At 40.4% G+C, this 18,233-nt stretch overlaps 2 protein-coding genes across 2 annotated transcripts; one reads left to right on the top strand and one right to left on the bottom strand.

The window, feature by feature from the left end:
- Positions 1–420: 420 nt before the first annotated feature.
- LOC117830924 (protein phosphatase PTC7 homolog) lies at positions 421–11,162 on the bottom strand. The gene is made up of 6 exons (XM_034709278.1): positions 10,570–11,162; positions 7,792–7,971; positions 5,130–5,328; positions 3,607–3,730; positions 3,351–3,480; positions 421–2,875 (listed from the first exon to the last, which is right to left on the bottom strand). Exons 1-6 carry the CDS (start codon positions 10,769–10,771, stop codon positions 2,817–2,819), a joined length of 894 nt encoding a protein of 297 aa, XP_034565169.1. The 5' UTR covers positions 10,772–11,162; the 3' UTR covers positions 421–2,816.
- Positions 11,141–18,233, top strand: LOC117830923 (glycine-rich cell wall structural protein 1.8-like). Its single transcript, XM_034709277.1, has 3 exons — positions 11,141–11,259; positions 13,545–13,740; positions 14,273–18,233. Exon 3 carries the CDS (start codon positions 14,277–14,279, stop codon positions 15,816–15,818), a length of 1,542 nt encoding a protein of 513 aa, XP_034565168.1. The 5' UTR covers positions 11,141–11,259; positions 13,545–13,740; positions 14,273–14,276; the 3' UTR covers positions 15,819–18,233.

The raw sequence follows: 18,233 nt of genomic DNA, 5'->3' as shown, positions 1-18,233 counted from the left end.
CGCTGTCCATTTTTACTTACAGTCTATGCTCTTGATCAGAAGACGCTGCATGAGAGATCAGCTGAGTATAAAACAATATAAAATGAAGAAAAAAAGGAATGATAAAAGTAGCGACTGGACAGCCCAATGTAACAAAGTAAAAGTACATCTTTTTTAACACAAATGTACTTCAGTAGGAGTAAAAAGTACTCTGCAAAACAAATACTCTCAGAAGTACATTTTTTTGAAAAGACTACTCAAGTAAATGTAACAGAGTGAATGTAACTCATTACTACCCACCTCTGGTCAGAGCATAACATTGACAATCAGATATGGAGGGTGCAGACCACTAAAAAGTCATGGCTGGTCTTTTGTGACGCTAAATCTGTGTCTTCAGATGAAAAACTCCTTGAATTGAAGAATGAAAAAACTCAAGCATTGTTTAGTATAAATACTAGATTCTTTATTTAAATATTGTACATATTTTAAAACATATTTACAGAAATTAGACCTGCATTGTTACACAGTAGACATAGGTGTATCTTTCATACACACAAACATCGCTTGCTGTAAAGAGGACAATCATACCATACGGACTGCAGAAGCACCTTTGAGAACGGCTTTACAGAAGTGAGACGGGCAGACTTCGTTTACATCAAGTGTTGAACAGCATGACCGAGATGACACAAGCTTGCAATGACAGGAAAGGCCTCGATTACAGGTCTAGCTATTTGTTAAGGCTGAAACTGTGCTCACCCTCATACTTTAAATTCACAGCACCATTATCTATCTCACCACTGCTTCTTTCTGCATGTGGGATCCATCTTTCTGTCAAATATAGGGCTATCTTTGAAGTAAATACAAGTTCAAAACCTTTGTACAGCATTTGTAAACCGTTCTAAAGACAGGAACAAAAGAAACATTGAGTAGTGGGGCCAGTGCTTGCAGAAATCATGCAGAATGAGTGGTGCAGATGGGAGGACAGACAGTTTTTATAGCATTGTTTCCACTAATGAGGAAAAAACATGTTATTATAACAGGTCTCACATAGCAATCATGTGTTTGAATATGGCTTTCCTTCTTTGGTTTCATAAACCTGTCTTGTACTTTGTTGCAACCAGTCACATATAACTTAAATATGATACAACTTTTGTCTGATAAAACAACTGTAAGCATAGAAAATATATTTTCATGTCCTGCTGAACATTTTCACCCACACATCTGGCCACCAAACAAAACTCAGAGCACGAGGAATTTACAGTATTGCTGTTTGATGTTTGTAACAACAAAGTGTAATCACATACACATAGAAAATGTGTCTTTGGTGCACCAACTTTTTTTTGACTATGAAGACATTGTCCTAAACACTTGGGTGAGCTGTTAGACTTAAAGGACGGATTCACAAGCAGAACGGTATTATCATCGTTTTTGATTAATGTAATGTGATGCAGCACACAAGTTACAATCATGGTGACTGTGTTGAGTACAGACATCTGCACGAGAAGCAGCAAACAAATGTACAGGGAATAAGGAACTGAGAAATAAGAACACATTACACCCACACACGCACACACACACGACTCTTAAGATTTGCAGGATTTTTTGTCATTCATCACACAGCCAACTCAAAGTCTAACTTTTTAAAACTAAATAAAAAAATACATCTCTTCTTTTAAATTCATGCCTGACCTATCATTGCAATTGCAAGCATTCCCAGATGCTAGCTTCAGTTTTGTGAAATAACAAATATCAACATTAAATACACCAAACATTCTCGTATGTATTCCACGCGCGCACACTGCCCTCCTCCCACACAGACGCTGCAGCAATCAATCTCATAACAGTATCTACTTGTTCATTTCAGCGAGTGGAAGTGTGGGGTAGATAAAGCTCACTCCAAGTTCAACATCTATACAAGAAAATATATATTTATGAATGCATGTGTACATCTTCCACAAGTGTAACCAAATATCTTTTTTTGCTTTAGCAACCAAAGCAAATACAACAGAAAGGCTGGAACGTAGCCCTAAAGACACAAAAATATTTACAACTTATCAGGATGTGCGCACCAACAGATCCCCCAGCAAAGTGACGAGAAACTGATCAACCTACACGTGTGCTGTAAGCTACAACAAGTGTGTTTCCCTTTACAGGTTATTTCAATCTGAGTATTTACTTGTTAGTAAACTCCTATCGTTCACATTCCCAAACCCAACTCTACATTTTTTGTTAAAACACCCCTCCACATCCAACAGCAGCTTCCTCGGCCCATCTACAAGCTTTGATCAAACACAATAACAACAAGGAACAGATTGGAACAGCAGAGACTGATTGCCAGGTTCAAAACCAAAATCAACTCTATTGCTACTCGCTGAAGGATCCACACCATGGCTTACTCCTCTTATTATTTCACTTTTTTTTTTAAACAGGAGGGCTTTAAAGCTCCCAGTCAAACCAAACAGTCCCATCACCAAACACCCAATCATGTAACGCAATGAGACGTGTGAGGCTGCAGCCCGTTGTACTCGCCTCCTCCTGCATCATGATCAACATGAAAAAAAAAAAAAAAAGGTCCTAGCTGCCTGCTTCTCCTCAACCGTTGGAGCACTGAAGCAAAACAGAGGAAGAAAACAAAAGATGTACACGGCTGGCCGTCAGCCCCTGCAGCGAGAGAGTGTGCGCCGTGTCGGCGGGCCTCCCGCCTGTCAGCCCACAGGATGCGGTGCATGTTTTAGGGAGGGCTGCAGGTGGAAGACTTAGGCAGATGGGAAGGAAGGAACAGCCCCAGAGACGCGTGCGCACATACACACACACACACTCAAACACACACATTTTTTTTAGTCTGTGTATTCAGCCACAATGGACAGCAGCACCGTGATGTCATCTGGCTTTCCTCCTGCAGACACAAGACAAAAGAGTTAGGAACTTGAGCCAACGCTTCGCATTAGGTCATGCAAAGAAGGCCTGGATAGTTTGCTAATGCATTTCATTCTCACTGGCAATGCATGCTGGGAGAATAATTACATTTCCCTTTCAAATTAGCTTCAGCCAGCTTCCTCTATTCCTCCAGAGGACTATTTGTAGCTGCACAGAGGCATCCTGCGAATAAATATTGTGTAGTTCTGTATGACATTACTGAATTATTTTAATTTTTTATGCAATTTATATAAAATAATACACTTTTATCTGATCTGTAAATAATAAAACAAAACTTTAATAATGGCAGCTTGAACGAAAGGAAAAACATTTTATAAGATGTGTACTTTGATAATTAATAAGGTCATTGTGCTTTCACTGCTCTTAAAAATACATGATTTTTGTGATTACATGTTAAAGGGACACTGCAGCACCTGTAAGCTCTGTATACATACCTCTTACATTCAGGCCATTATCACAGGCAAACTGTGCAAAAGGGGACATATAGTTGGGGTCATAGGCGAGGTCATGAGCTTGCTTTGCAATACTCTGTGCAGTCTGCATGATGCTGTCATAGTTGGTAGTCTAAAATGAGCAAAAACAAAAGCATTAAAAATGAGAGGCGGTATATTTTATGCTCATGTGTTAACTTCATGAATAGTAACAGACTGTGTGAAAGCATGTTGTAGCTGTTATTCAGAAGTGATATACCTTGAGTTTTTTTAGCTCCTGCAGGATCATGTAGTCTGGCATGTTGTCAAACAGGCCGTCGGTTGCTGTAAGGATGATGTCACCAAGCTGCACGTCAAAGGAGGAGCTGTCTGCTGCTTCAGGACTGGGGGGGAAACAGGAAGGCAATTCAGGATCAGTCACAGGAGCACGCAGCGTCTGAGCTGCCGTCAACAGTTTCCATTATGGAATTAAGCAGGTCAGTGGTCACTCTGCCAAGTCTTGAGGGTGGACGTAGTGTGGGAGTTTAATCTGACAGCTGACTAGGATACCGCCTGACCTCTGTTTCCTTGTCAGCTGTCAGAGGGCTTGCTGTTTGCTGGCACCAAATCAAAGACAAGTTTATGTCCTGGGAGTCTTGAACCTTATGTCAGTGCCGTCTCTTGGGAGTTTTTATTTTAAAGGTGGCATAATGGAGCCGTATAAGTTTCCTTAATGGAACATTTGGTGGTTTGATAGCCAAGTATTAGACTTTGCTTCACACCAGACTGGATTACATTCAAAAACAGGACTACTAGGCGGCTCTGAATGGATTATTAAAGGTTTATCTTGTTAATCAGGCTGCCATTGTCAGAATCACATTGTGACACCTATAAGGATTGCCTGTTAAGCCCGTCTGCATGCTTATGTATTGTGTACCTTGTGTGCAATATATCGCTTCATGGGGGAGCAATCTGACACACATTTATGAAACTTGTTGTATGCAGGCATAAGAATAACACTACAGGTTGTCAAGGTTATTTAAAACATTGATGTAGCCTCCAAGGTTAACAAAATACTTCTAAGAAATCATGTTTTTTTTTAAACTAAATAAAAGTTTATAGATGTGGGATAATGACAAAATTGACCTTCCCTTTCAAAGAAAGTAAACGAGGGGAGACTGCTTGTGGCTGTTTGGAGCCACAGTTTGTAAAGCATCATAAGATAGTTCTTATAAACATGCTTATGAGGAACTTCAACCATAGATCATTTAGAAAAATCTAATGATGATATTGTTAAATTAACCAGTCTGTTCCAAATGTGGACAAGTTCTTGTGATGATCTTGAAACCATTTGAGAAGACTGAGTGTTGACCTTTAAAATCACAGAAAAGTAAACTAAAAAGAAGCCAATCTATAATCAGACTATAAGAGGATCTTCCATGTGGGCGATGGCAGAAAAGATGATCAGGTAAAGGCGGCCATGTGGAGGCGTAGCCAAGCTTGGCTCAGGGTGTGACACCAAAGCAGTTCTAGGTTGTTCCACAAACACTGCCTGAAGGTTTACAGCCCACATATGAGGATCAGGCATAATCTGACAAATACAGTTTCAATCTGAACAATAATTTAGAGCAAAGTTCAAATAAAACTCCAGTTTTTAATGATTTGCTTTGGAAAACCTTGTAACATTAAAAGTATCCTGGGCTTTGTGTTGTAGAGCTACCAAAAAACAAACATATTCTAGTGTACACAGACTTCTTTCTTTCTACTACCTGACTTGAATGTATTAAACACTGAGCAACTGACCTGTCGCTGAGCACCACCCCTTCAGCTCCCGGGGGAGCGATTGACAGCTGGAAGGGTGTATTAAAATAGTGCTGCTGCTCGTCTGAGCGATGAACTACCTCTCCGCCTCGAACCACCAGGAAACCGGAGTCACCGAGGTTGCACGTGTGTAGCCGGTGACTTCGTCGGTCCAGGACGACGATACAGGCTGTGCTGCTCCCTGAGAACAAAGAGAGAGAAAGGAGGTCATCCACATGATAACACATTTGATAACAAACAACAAACAACACAAAAGAATAAACACACAGGCTTTAAGGTGCTGTGAAAACGTATGATTTGCATTGCTCTTGGCACCCTGTGTGGATACAGGGGTACACATTAGCTACAGCTTCCTTATTCACCTTATTTTTTTATGCGGAGGTAAAGCTACGACGTACTTCAGAGTTTTGTGCCGGACATCCGGTTTAAAATATTCGTTGTTGTGTGGCTTAGCCTTTTTCCGTTTGTACCAGCTGTTGTGACATCCTCTGACGGCACACATAATTCCCATTTTCCTTGAAGACATCCCTTTTCGAGAGATTTGTTGCTCTATAGGCTTTGAATTAGTCAAGCTACTGGCATTTACCATTGACCGGAAGTAAGGATACGGAAGTGCTTCGCAAAATAAGAGTCAACTGCCTGCATCCATTCATCTGCCGAAAATAAGATGAATAAAAGTCAAAGTTAAAACAATCAAATAAATCCCTCATTGTGAATATCTGCTGTGGAAAAAGTTTTTAAATGCTGTCTCTATAGCGGCTGTGAATTGTCTTGTCTGACACCTACCCTTCTGCAGTGGTTACAGAAATAGTCAGTCTTGATGCTAATGAACTGGATTGCTTTTGTGGATCATGGAGAGGCAATTCATTTTAGTCTGTTGCATAACCTTCTCTGAAAGTCTGTGCTTGGACTTTAATTCATGCTTTGCAGTCTATTTTGATGGTTATTCCAAACCTTAAAAATGAACCTACTGTATTTCAAATAGCATTGACAGAATAGACCTGATCGAGTGTGCTGCATTTCTTGAAAGAGCTATGAGGTAACGGTCAATTCTGATTCCTCCATGAAAAAATGTGCTTCCTGAGCATATATAAAGGTGGAAACTGTTTTTAACCTCTATTCTAAATTGTATTCCTAGAGGTAGAAGTCCACTTTTGACATGTCTTTCCTGCCAATTGGAATGTGCTACCCTATTTGTTACTGCCTATATAGAAGTAGAGGTCTAATTTGATACATATATCCCACCTGACAGGATATGTTGCCCTGTCTGTTACTGCATAGAAAGGGGCAGGAGACAATTTTGATGAACAAAACAACCTGATAGAAAGTTCTCCCCTGCTTTGGACTGCAGACATAGAGGAAACAATCCAATTTGATTCATATTTCCTCCCTGACAGAATGCGCTTCCCTACCTTTGAATGCAGCTTAACCAGAACATCAATGCAGGGTGCACCTTATGCGACTTTCTAGAGGCCTTGTAATAAGAAAAGCAAAGGAAAACAAACACAAAGGTCATGGGCCGTGCTCGTCCCAGATCCCCAGTGACGGTTGCTTTTGGTGTCAACAGTCTGAGCAACCTTGAGCAGTGAGGGTCAAACGCAGACCTTGTCAAAGCTTTCCAAAATAAAAGTAGGCCACTTGACAAACAGCGTGACCAGGGGGAGGAGGTTAACATTTAGAGTCAGCGCTGGCTGAGTTTCAGGGATACTGATGTCCAGAAGATATGCAACCTTGGTCACATGTGTGACATGTGCACACTTTTTAAAACCCCGTCTTACCCTCCTGCACTGTCGGCTATAGATGGATTCTTGACCTTTCTCACGTCTGGGATGGGGTTAAAATGCTCACCCAGCATGTTTAGCCCCACAAGGTCACCAAGTCTCAACTTCCAAGTGTCATAACAAAATACAGCCGGATTCAGTTAGTTAGTTACCTCACCGGTATTACATCACTAAGTAGGATGCAGGTCATAGCCCGGATCAATAGTAACTAACAACCCACACATAAATATTCTGAAGCTTCAATTCAGTGCCCAAACATACATTTTCAAGATACAAAGGGGCCGTCACTGTGTTTCTAACTGAAAATACCTCCGATTGCCATCAATAAACCCAAATAAGGTTGTCTCTTTGTTTTTAAATGTATGTACCCCTTTCTTTTACTGGTCTGTGTATTTTTTTTCCCTTTCCTTTTCTTGCTCTTGTATCTAAATAATACCTGACCTCCAGTACTTGCAAAATTCTATTCCAGAGTTGAAGCAATAAATTAAAGTAGTATGACTTTCTGTCTCATATTTGGGGATAAAAGAGAAGGGGAAGGGGAATGCAGAGTTTTACCATACACTTTGTGAATTTGTTTAAAAAGCAACAACAGAATTCTTGAGTAATGTTCCCCCATCTTTAATGTACCTTTCTACCAAAAACAAACAAAGTTAATCTCTAATTTAAAGGACGATATGCATGAGCAAGGAGTCGTGCATTTTGCTAAGCAAATCCACTATCCACAGTCTGACTCATTCTGCAGCTATGTTATTTATTTCTCAGAGTATGGCTGCTCACACTGGAAACATGACTCACTCCACCACTGACTTCATGTGTTACTGAATATTTCATCTGTGTTGTTTTTACTGTGCGTGTGTACTCACCTAGCAGGGGGACTTTGTTCTGTAGAAGCTCATAGTATCCAGATGTCAGGATGCCCACTGGATTACTCGGAGTGAAGCGTCCCTCCTTAACAAGTCGCTCACAGGTTCTCATTAAGGTGGCTGAGAACTGAGACGGGTCGACGCCGTAGTCTCGCCAACCACCGACGCCATCTGCAACACCTGATTGACAAAATGGAAATTTCATTTTTATAAATGTTCGCTCTTTTGTTGCTACCCAAAACAAAAAGAATTGTTATCCCATCTGTTATATATGGTGTATGACATAAGTATTGGAGGCACTGAAAGGGTTAAACAGCAAGTTGATGGATTAATATGGAGACAGTCAGGCAATTAATAATCTCTCTTCTAACAAGTTACCCACAGTTTGAGTCATTTCTCCAGACATGATGCCTAAACTTTCTGGGTCCAGCGACGCAAATTTGATGTCTCGTCTTTTTGGTATTTAACTGAATATTCATTTGAGATAATAAAGAGATAACTCTTATCTCAAAACCCAAATGATAACTAGTTACCACTGAAAGACTGGTAATATAAATCAATAATAAAAAAGGAGTCAATACTTTCTGGCATCGATGCAAAGCACCAATACTGAGAGGGCAAAATAAACATGTCATGTTACCAGCATTATAATAGTAAGCTGTTATATTCATCAAATGACACATTAGATGGGAAGGCGTAAGGGCAACAAAGGTTAATTGAAAAGTTGCCAACATATGAATGACCAGGAATGGTAATGGATGATTTTGCTGTATTTGCAATTATTTAATTACATTAAGTCAAAGAGCCAACAGTCCTCAAACGTAGCATTGCATCACTCACCATCCTACATAAAAAAAAACCTTTCAATCAAGATTTCTAGACAGTAAGAGCTGCCAATAGGAGGAATAGTCGAATTGATAATAGCACCACAACATTTATCTTCAAACCACACCTTTACAGTTTTTTATTTACTTATAGAAATGCAGAATATACAGTCGTGCCTTCCACAGCTTTGTCTGTATCTGTCAGAATGTCTATGTGTCAGGAGAGATTCACCTAAATGACAGCTTCTATTCTTATGACACCACTGTGCAGAAAAATGTTCCTCAGTAATAGACAAGAGAAGCAACAATAATGTGATATTATGTCTTGAGCTAGGGGACAATAACAATACCTCTTTAGCCACCAATCTCAGGTGTGCATCCTTAACAATGTAATGATCTTTGTTATAAAGTGATAACAATGTACATTAAATGGTTGTATTTGTTATATTAGTCTTAAGAGGCATCAAAGTATCAATAGGTGCATTTCGACCAAGAGTTCAGGGATCTTTTAGCCCCCAGGACTACTTTCCCCGGAAGTAAAAGGTTCCTCTGCTCCCATTGTTGTCTGCGTTTCAACCGTGAGCTGAAGTCCCGGGTGGATTGTGCAAATCAGGTCGTGAAAATATTGTATATATTAAATAATATTTTGAAATCTTAATAAAAAATTAAACTAGTATGCATTCCCAGGAACTCCCTCTGTGTTTCAACAACTGTGTAAACTCCACAAACACTGTTACGATCAACCGAAAGCCCCAGGACCTTTGAAAAGTACTACCGCCCAAGCAGGGGCTTTTCAAGGGGGAGATTATCTACCAAATTTAGACCCTGGTTCCTCCGGTCAAAACGCACGTAGTTCAGGGGTAAAGTCCCTAGTTCCGGGCAGAGTTCCTGCGGTCGAAAAACGCCTTTTATTTTTACTGTGCCTCTCTGGAGTTTTGGATCAGTTGTTTTATGTTCATCAGTCTTGATCATATTTCTTATTCAGTTGTCTTCACTTTGCATTTTCTGACGTTTCTTTTCAAAATAGAAGACAACATTTGTTTCAACAGATAGGATGATTAGTACGCAGTTATTATGCACTGACTTTTCATTTTCTATATGCACTGCACGTATTTTACACCTCAGAACGAAACTAAAATGGAAAACGTGTCCCGTGAATCCCATGACATCTTCCAGACCTGCTTCTTCTGGTGATTTTCTGATTCAGATTTCACTATTACCCTTATTAATGTTGTCATGTGTAACAACACGTGAAGCCTATGGATATTTTGTACCGTTGAAGTTGCTATTTTTACTTTTTGTTGTTAGTATAATCATTTAAAACAATAAATTGCTACAAAAACACAACGTGATTCAGGGAAATCTGAGACTGTCGTGTCGGCAAAGAGGAGGACAAAGCAATTACACTTAGCTAGGCTAGCAGGCTACTGACGCTATTAGCAACATGGCTGCCTCCATACTCAACCATTCTGACCTTTGCAAGACATTGTAGTAATGAGTCTGACACGCTGGACAATGGGCTTTTCTTGTTCTTTAGACCTTTAATCAAGCGTATCTATATCTCCTGGTGTTACAAGTTCAATATCTTCAATTAGAGCTGTGTATTCTTCAGGTGGAGCTCATCTAGGTGAAAGGTCATTCGGCGTTTCACATTAAATCTATAGCTATGGTCACAGAATCGCAGCCTGGGCACAAAATAACATGGTGACAGCTAAATTTAAGACACCAGCAATCGTTTCCCCCAGCTCCCCAAACGCGTAAAGAGGATCCATTGATGGTTGCATGATGATAAAAGTTATGGTTCTGTGAGGCGGTGAGGGGTGGGGGCTGTTGTGTTTTCATCAGAGGGGTCCCTGCACGTGCAGGCCAGCTAGCTGAAGGTCACCTAAGCACAGAGGGGTGTTGATGTGTTTATAAAAGCTTAAAACTGTATTATAAATGCCAATGCGCTTACCCAAAACATCAGCTGCCCTGTGCCGCGCAATGAAGCAGGCATCATCTCCGTAGCACATCCCTTTCTTCAGGATCCCTTTTCGAAAGTCTTTACCAAAACCATAGCTGGCGCTGATCAGGCTGTAGTCCCGACCGTCCGTCTGAGAGAGTCCGCCAAGGACAGCCCTGGCTACCAGTCTGCCATAAGACAGTACGGATAACATCCCCTATCAAGGAGCTACCCCGTCTTGTTTAGAGCACACACACGCTGGACCCCCTCTGTCCCTACCCGGCCGCCTGCTTCTTCAATTCAAGCCCCGACTCTGTCTTTATCCGTCCATTCGTTCCCAACTGTCACGCTTCCGTCAAAATAAGAATAGTAACGTGGCTCCAGCAGTTTCTCACTCGCATAAAAAAGCAACCGACGTGGTTGTCCGGTGAACCTTTAGGACTCAGGTGAGCATGTCGTATGTGAAGTCCCTCCGCTCGGCTCTCTCCTTCCCGACATGTTTGCTCTGTGGACAAACAGCTGCGAGTTCATACGGGTGTTTGACCGTTTACAACCGTGACGTCAGGACGCCATCCAATAACAGAGAAGACCGCGAGACCGCAGCACCCAGACCTGTCGCGAGCTCGGCACGATTGAACTGCGCAGGCTTTGGATGCGCATTCGATTTACCTCACCGGAACTGACGGTGGGAAGTTAGAGGCGGTAAGGTATCAATATTAGCACCAACGGGCCTACCTTTAATATGTTACCTTTTTTATTAATTATACATCTAATTAAATGATTGAAAAGAACTTTAGTATCCACAGTTTTAGTAATAACTTTTTTTATAACGATTAACCTTGACAATCTCTGTTTTATCTATTTACCTATTTATCTATTCCCTCCATTATCCATATTTAGTTTAGTTTAGTTTAACTCATATAGTCAGCCCTTTCTAGTCTGTCCTCATGTTGTTGTTTCATCTTGTTTTTATATTCTGTCTTTGTTGTCAGTGTATTGTTTGTCTGTCGTTTATTTACACTTGCACTGCTTTGCACATGCCACGTGAGAAACAAAATTTCGTTCAGCTGTATAAGCTATCCAGATGAATGACAATAATGTTTGTGATTTGGAGTTGAGTTGAGTTGAAGCTACCTATCATCAGTGGTGGACAGTAACAAAGTATATCTACTTGAGTAAAGTACTTAAGTACATTTTTTGAGTATCTGTACTTTACTTGAGTATTATTTTTTGGGGGAACTTATTACTTTTACCTAACTACATTCAGAAGACAATTATTGTACTTTTTACTCCACTACATTTCTATCAATGCTCTAGTTACTCACTACTTTTGCTTTGAAGTCAGCTCATGAATTTCCATCTCTTTTCTGAAATCTGATCCCACTGTTGAACGTTGAGCAAACACAGAGCAAATTTCACTCAGATCAGGCAGTTCATTTAGAGGTGGTAATGATGGCTAAAATTTTCCACCTGAGCACCCATGGCCATATCTTCAGCCTGTGTTAGAGGTTTTTGAAATGAAGAATGATACGTATCATTTAAAATGTTCTCCCTGTTTCCAACTCTGCCTAAACATACAAACATTCACTGTCCAACCTGAGAAAGCATGTTGAGCTATAGAACATTTGTTTCATTCCAGATGAACATTTGAAACTAAGTTGTCTTTGCTTGGAGAAACTTAGTTTCTGTTTTTATTCCATGGTATAGTTTTTAGAGATTTCAAGTAATGTTTTCTAGATAAACACAATGTAACAGAATGTACTCCTATGTATTCTTGACTGCACTTGTATATTTTAAAAATAGAACGTTTAGAGATTTTTAAAAAAGTATTTTGTATACTTAAGTATTTTTAAAAGCAAATACTTCAGTACTTTAACTCAAGTAATAATCTGGCAGAACAGCTTTCACTTGTATTGGAGTAATATTTGACATGGAGTATCTATACTTTGACTTCAGTAATGAAGCTGTGTACATTGTCCACCACTTGTCCAAGTATATACTCCATGCCAAATATTACTCCAATACAAGTGAAAGTTGCTCTGTCAAATTATTACTTGAGTTAAAGTACTGAAGTACTTCCTTTTAAAAATAGTTAAGTATTCAAAGTACTTCTTAAAAAATCTCAAAATGTTGTATTTTCACAATACAGAAGTGCAGTAAATAATTGCTTACATCATGTTTATTTAGAAACCCTTACTTGAAATCTCTTAAAACTATACTTGGAATAAAAACAGAAACTAAGTTACTCCAAGCACAGACTACTTAGTTTGAAATGTTCATCTGGAGTAAAACAAATGTTACGTAGCTCAACCATAGACTGTAAATAAAGAGCTCAGCACACTTTCTATGGTTGGACAGTGAATGTTTGTATGTTTGGGCAGAGTGGGAAACAGGGAGAACATTTCAAACGATAAGTATCATTCTTCATTTCAAAAACCTCTAACACAGGCTGAAGATATGGCCATGGGTGCTCAGGTGGAGAATTATAGCCATCATTACCACCTCTACATGAACTGCCTGATCTGAGTGAAATTTGCTCTGTTTGTCCCACATTCAACCCTGGAGACGCACGATATACAGGCATGACTAAACCACTGAGACAAACAGAACTACACAAACACATTTTACTGTCTTAGAATCAGATTTCAGAATAGAGAAGGAAATTCATGAGCTGATTTCAAAGCTAATGTAGTGAGTAACTAGAGCACTGATAGAAATGTGGTGGAGTAAAAAGTACAATAATTGTCTTCTGAATGTAGTGGAGTAAAAGTCATAAGATCCACCTAAACATAATACTCATGTAAAGTACAGATACCCAAAAAATGTACTTAAGTAGATTTACTCTGTTATTGTCCACCACTGCCTGTCATCTTTGTTTAGTCGAGAGTTCGGATAAAACAAGACATAGCTGTGGTCTTTGCCAATAATTACTTGGTAAATAATAATAAAGAGAGAGATGTGGGACTGTGAAAATATGACATCTACAGAGATTGCAGCAAAGTGTCCCCGCCCCTGTCCTCCGGAGGGTGCTCGATTCGTGTTTAAACGAGCGCACCCAGATTAGAGGACTCCACAGTGACAGAGAGCCTGGAACTATAACGGCGCTTGGAGAGGGAGAGAGGACCACGAAGCATTTCAGACGATTTCCAATCGAAATATCCAGATACAAGGCCTCAGTGCAAGGTAAATAATCACAAATAATGGTGTTACGTAACTGTTTGTGGTTAGCGTCGATGAGGTAACATTCGCACCGTGCATTGATCGACAGTTAGAGGTGATATTTAACGTGTTTGTTAAGATTATGTATGAACAAGAGTGGTGCAAACGCAGAAAATGTTAGTTAGAATAATAATAATCATGTCCTCCATCAGTAATCCTAATAAATAGGGCGAGCCAATTGATTATTTATTTTCTTTTTAGATTAACCAGATGATAGGGGATGGTGTTTGAGTGCCAAACCCGACTGTTTTAAAGGTCTATATTAGAACATTTGCTTCTATTTAATGGTTCATAGAAAAATATAAATTAAGAGATATTTAACATCATAGCCTTTCGTTTCTCACTTTGCTCAGAAAGGGTAACATGATGCTGCTTCGCTCGTCATTGACCAAGCTGGGTAGCTCATGTTAGCTGTGTCAACAACAGGGCGAGCCATGTTTGTGTTCATGTTGCTTGATTGTGTTTGATTATCATCTTTAAACATTTCTCTCTTCAGGGCTATGATGGGGAGGTTGTATGAGTTCACGCTTTTGGTCCTCCTAGCCATATTTCTCTTGAACACTGAATCAACATGGGCCAAGAAAGGCAGCAGCAGCAGCAGCAGCAGCAGCAGTAGCAGTAGCAGCAGCAGAAAAACATCATCATCATCCTCCTCCAGCAACAGGGGTGGGACACAATCAAAACCATCCAGCTCTCAGCCGGGAAACTACCCAAGGCAGCCACAAAGTCCCAATCGAAACCCCAATCCATATCCTGGTGGTGGAAGTTATCCAGGAGCTGGCAACACTAATCCAGGAGGCTACCCAAGACAAAACCCTGCAGGTAATCCAGGAGCTGGTGGTTACCCCAACCAGTATCCTGGAAGAGCCAATCCTGGAGGGTATCCAAACCAGAACCCTGCTGGAGGGTATCCAAACCAGAACCCTGCTGGAGGGTATCCAGCAGCAGGTGGGTACCCAGCAGGGTCTCCAAACCAAAACCCAGGGAGAGGGAATTATCCAGCTGCTGGAGGCTATCCAGCAGGTGGAAGTTATCCCAATCAGTACCCAGGCAGAGCTGGTACCAACCAAGGAGGATATCCTAACCAGTATCCTGCTGGAGGAAATTACCCCAACCAATATCCAGCAAGGAACTATCCCAATCAGAACCCAGGAGCAGGCGGCTATCCAGCGGGTGGTTACCCAGCGGGGGGTTACCCAGCGGGGGGTTACCCAGCCAGAGGGGGTAACACAGGGCAGGGTTGGGGTCAGGGTGGTGTGAATCCTGGTGGTTATGGGGGCGGTTATGGGGGGGGATATGGCGGTGGGTATGGCGGTGGGCATGGTGGTGGTTATCCAGGTGGTTACCCCAACTGGAACCCAAATAATAAGATTCTCAGTCCCCGCTATGGTGGAGGAGGCTTTGGAGGAGGAGGCTATGGAGGAGGTTATGGGGGAGGATCCCCTTTCTCTCGTTCAGTTCAGAATATGGGATACCAGCCTAAGTCGTCAGGTTTTGCTAAAAAAGCCATGTTAGCTGCCGGTGTTGGTGCGGTGGCTGGAATGGCTGTCGGATATGGACTGGGGCGCTTTCCTCGACCACATTTCAACTTCCGCAATCCTGAAGAAGAGCAGTACTACAACAACTACATGTACCGCCGCTACGGCACACAATCCACAGACCAAAAAGACTATGGTCGTGATTATGAGTTCAAGCCCCCGCCTCGGGCAGATTCATACGATACCTACGTTGATAAGTGCATGAATGAGACCACCCCTCTTAAAGGTCAGGGCAGCTCCTCCCCCGCCACTAAAAGTCAGGGTGGTGATGATGAAGATGACGACACTGTTAGTATCGAAGAGATTGGATACCCAGCTCTAATTGAGCAAGTGAAGATCCGGCGCTGTGTCGAACGGTACATGGAATACTCCAAGCAATTTCTGCAGAAACGAAAAGCTGAACAACAATCCATGCCAGCTGGAAACAGCTCCCCGAGCTACGGGATGATGCAGCTCTTCACTTCTCTTTGTGTACTACTGTCCAGCATGCTCCTTCTCCAGTAAAAACAATTATCCTCCCTATCACCACACCCCAAATGGATCTCTACTTCCTGCATTTTATCTGCACGTCCACATAGTGCTTAAGTATACTATCCTCATTGTAAAACAATAGCTGTACACTTTCAAGCTTTTATGGTGAGTAAATCAATGACAACACTAGCAAAAAGTAACAGTAATGTGTATATAGTAACAAAATGAGTCAAAATTTAACTTTGGTAGGTCATCAGTTTTGTGATGTACAAGCTGCACTCATATTTTATGTTTTCCTTATTTTTCATCTCTGTGAATTTGCACTTTTTACTTTACATTGTGCACTTACTGCATAGAGATTCAGGTTGTTTGAGTTGAGTCGTTTGACACTGCTGTTTAAAACAGGAATGTAACATTTAGTGTTTTATGTACAATAACATCCAATTAACATCATTACAACAGTCATTTCAGCGATACCAGACAATTTAAAGGAATGAGTTTTCACTTCTTCTATTGATTTAATATGTTCTGGTTTTATTGTATATAACAGCATGTGAAAGCAAGGGTTCCACCTTTAAATTTGGATCAATATTAACACAAGTGTAGGGAAAGTCGACATATTTGGGTTGAAGACTTATCATCATATAATTACGTTTGTGCAAGAAAGAATGATGCCCTCAAAGAATTAAAGGCCAGTCATACATCAGAATGGAATAATAGAAGTATTCTTTCCACAATGTGGTTCACCAGTGGTGTGCTCATGATGGGGATGAATCTATCGGGCAAATTTAGATCATTTGATATTCTTAGGTTAAGGCGTATGCACACTTATGTTCAAGTACTAAACCCTATTAGTGGTACATATTAGAAGATGATATTCTTAAGTACATTATTTAAACCACTATTACGACTTCCCTCATCGCTGCAAAGCTGTTAATAATAAATCGGACATGATGGGAAATATCGGACGCCAATCACACGCAGACATTCTTTTTAATAAGCTACAATTAACAGTTAAACCTTTGCATGGCAACATGAGTAAATAATAGCCATACTTCTCAGGTACATGATACTCAAACTACTTTGTTTAGATGTTGATCTGACTGAATTATATTGGATTGCATGTAGTAGCCTTTAACAGTAAAGCGGCATCAGTCAACATGTGCTCTTTGATGTGCAACAGATGACATCATTAGTTGTGTTCTCGTGTTGCTTCCTTACCTGCAGCTGTCAAGAACAATCTACATTATTTAACTTTAAGATTTTTTTATGCAAAGATGGTTTGGTTAAAACTGGATTTGGTTTTGAATGGATAACATCCAGATCTGTTCAAGACTTGAATCCAGATTTCTGGCATCCGAGCACTGACTAGCTCTGCTTTACATTGGTACCATAACCTTAGTCACCATCACGCATGGTCTTGCTTGTCATCGGTAAGATAATATTTGCACTGTTACCATAAGCACTGGCATAAAAAATGAAAGTTACTGAGGGCGTTGCCTCACTGCTGTAATGGTTTGCGGATTCCAATACTTGGTGCCAACCCTGGAAATACTCAAGTTCTTGGAGAATCTCAGTCATTCTGGTCACATTTTCCAGGTTTGAGCTGGTCTACACAGGATGTAACAGGCATAGGTCAGTTGCTGGCGGGTCTATAAATATCTGTTTATTCCTCCTGACCCTGCTGCCTCCCTGGCTTTCATGGCAAAAACATTTTGTCTCCCTTTTTCCATCAGAGTGAGTTTAAAGGACCTTTCACTCTGCAGGTTGCGTCATTGTGTATAATGTGAATCACATGTACATTGGCATAGATTAATTTCAAAATTTGGCTTGTATTTTTATCTGCCTGTTGTCATTTCTTTTATATATCTCTTGGTTCTGAAAGCATCTTGTGATTAAATGTCTGGAAAATGCTACCCAAGTTAAGATTTTGCTGGCTAAATTTGTACTATTTTCACTAACCAAGGTGTTTTCACTGATGGTTAAGTTCAGATTGAAAATAATTACACTGGGATTGTTTATTAAGTTAAGTCCAGTGTGGTACTGCTCAAATAAATTGTACAATACAGTATATCTAGTTGTGGTTTTACAGAGATGTTCTTACATCAATTTCTCTTTTATTCTCTTCCTACTTTATTTGTTTTAGTGCTGCAGTACATCCCAGGGTTTTCCCAATTCGTTTGTATTGGCAAAATGTTCGGGATTGATTTTGAATTAGATTTTGACACTTTCCTACTATTTAGGCTGTAGGATATCTGTAAAGTGCACTTATTCCCCTAAAGGATTAGAAGAGTTTCTGTCATAGAGCTCATGTTATAATGGACTAACTGTGGGAATTTTCTGCTCTTCACTTTCTAATGTAATCGCTCTGGGTTACTCATCAATTACAATGGCTAATTGGGTTTGTCATGGATGTTAATGTGTTCAATAAAATAATTAACAAAAGAG

This window comes from Notolabrus celidotus, chromosome 19, assembly GCF_009762535.1.
Source record: "Notolabrus celidotus isolate fNotCel1 chromosome 19, fNotCel1.pri, whole genome shotgun sequence".
Lineage (NCBI taxonomy): Eukaryota > Metazoa > Chordata > Actinopteri > Labriformes > Labridae > Notolabrus > Notolabrus celidotus.
The sequence above is the reverse complement of the archived record's forward strand: the minus strand, read 5'-3'. Positions and strand labels throughout refer to the sequence as shown.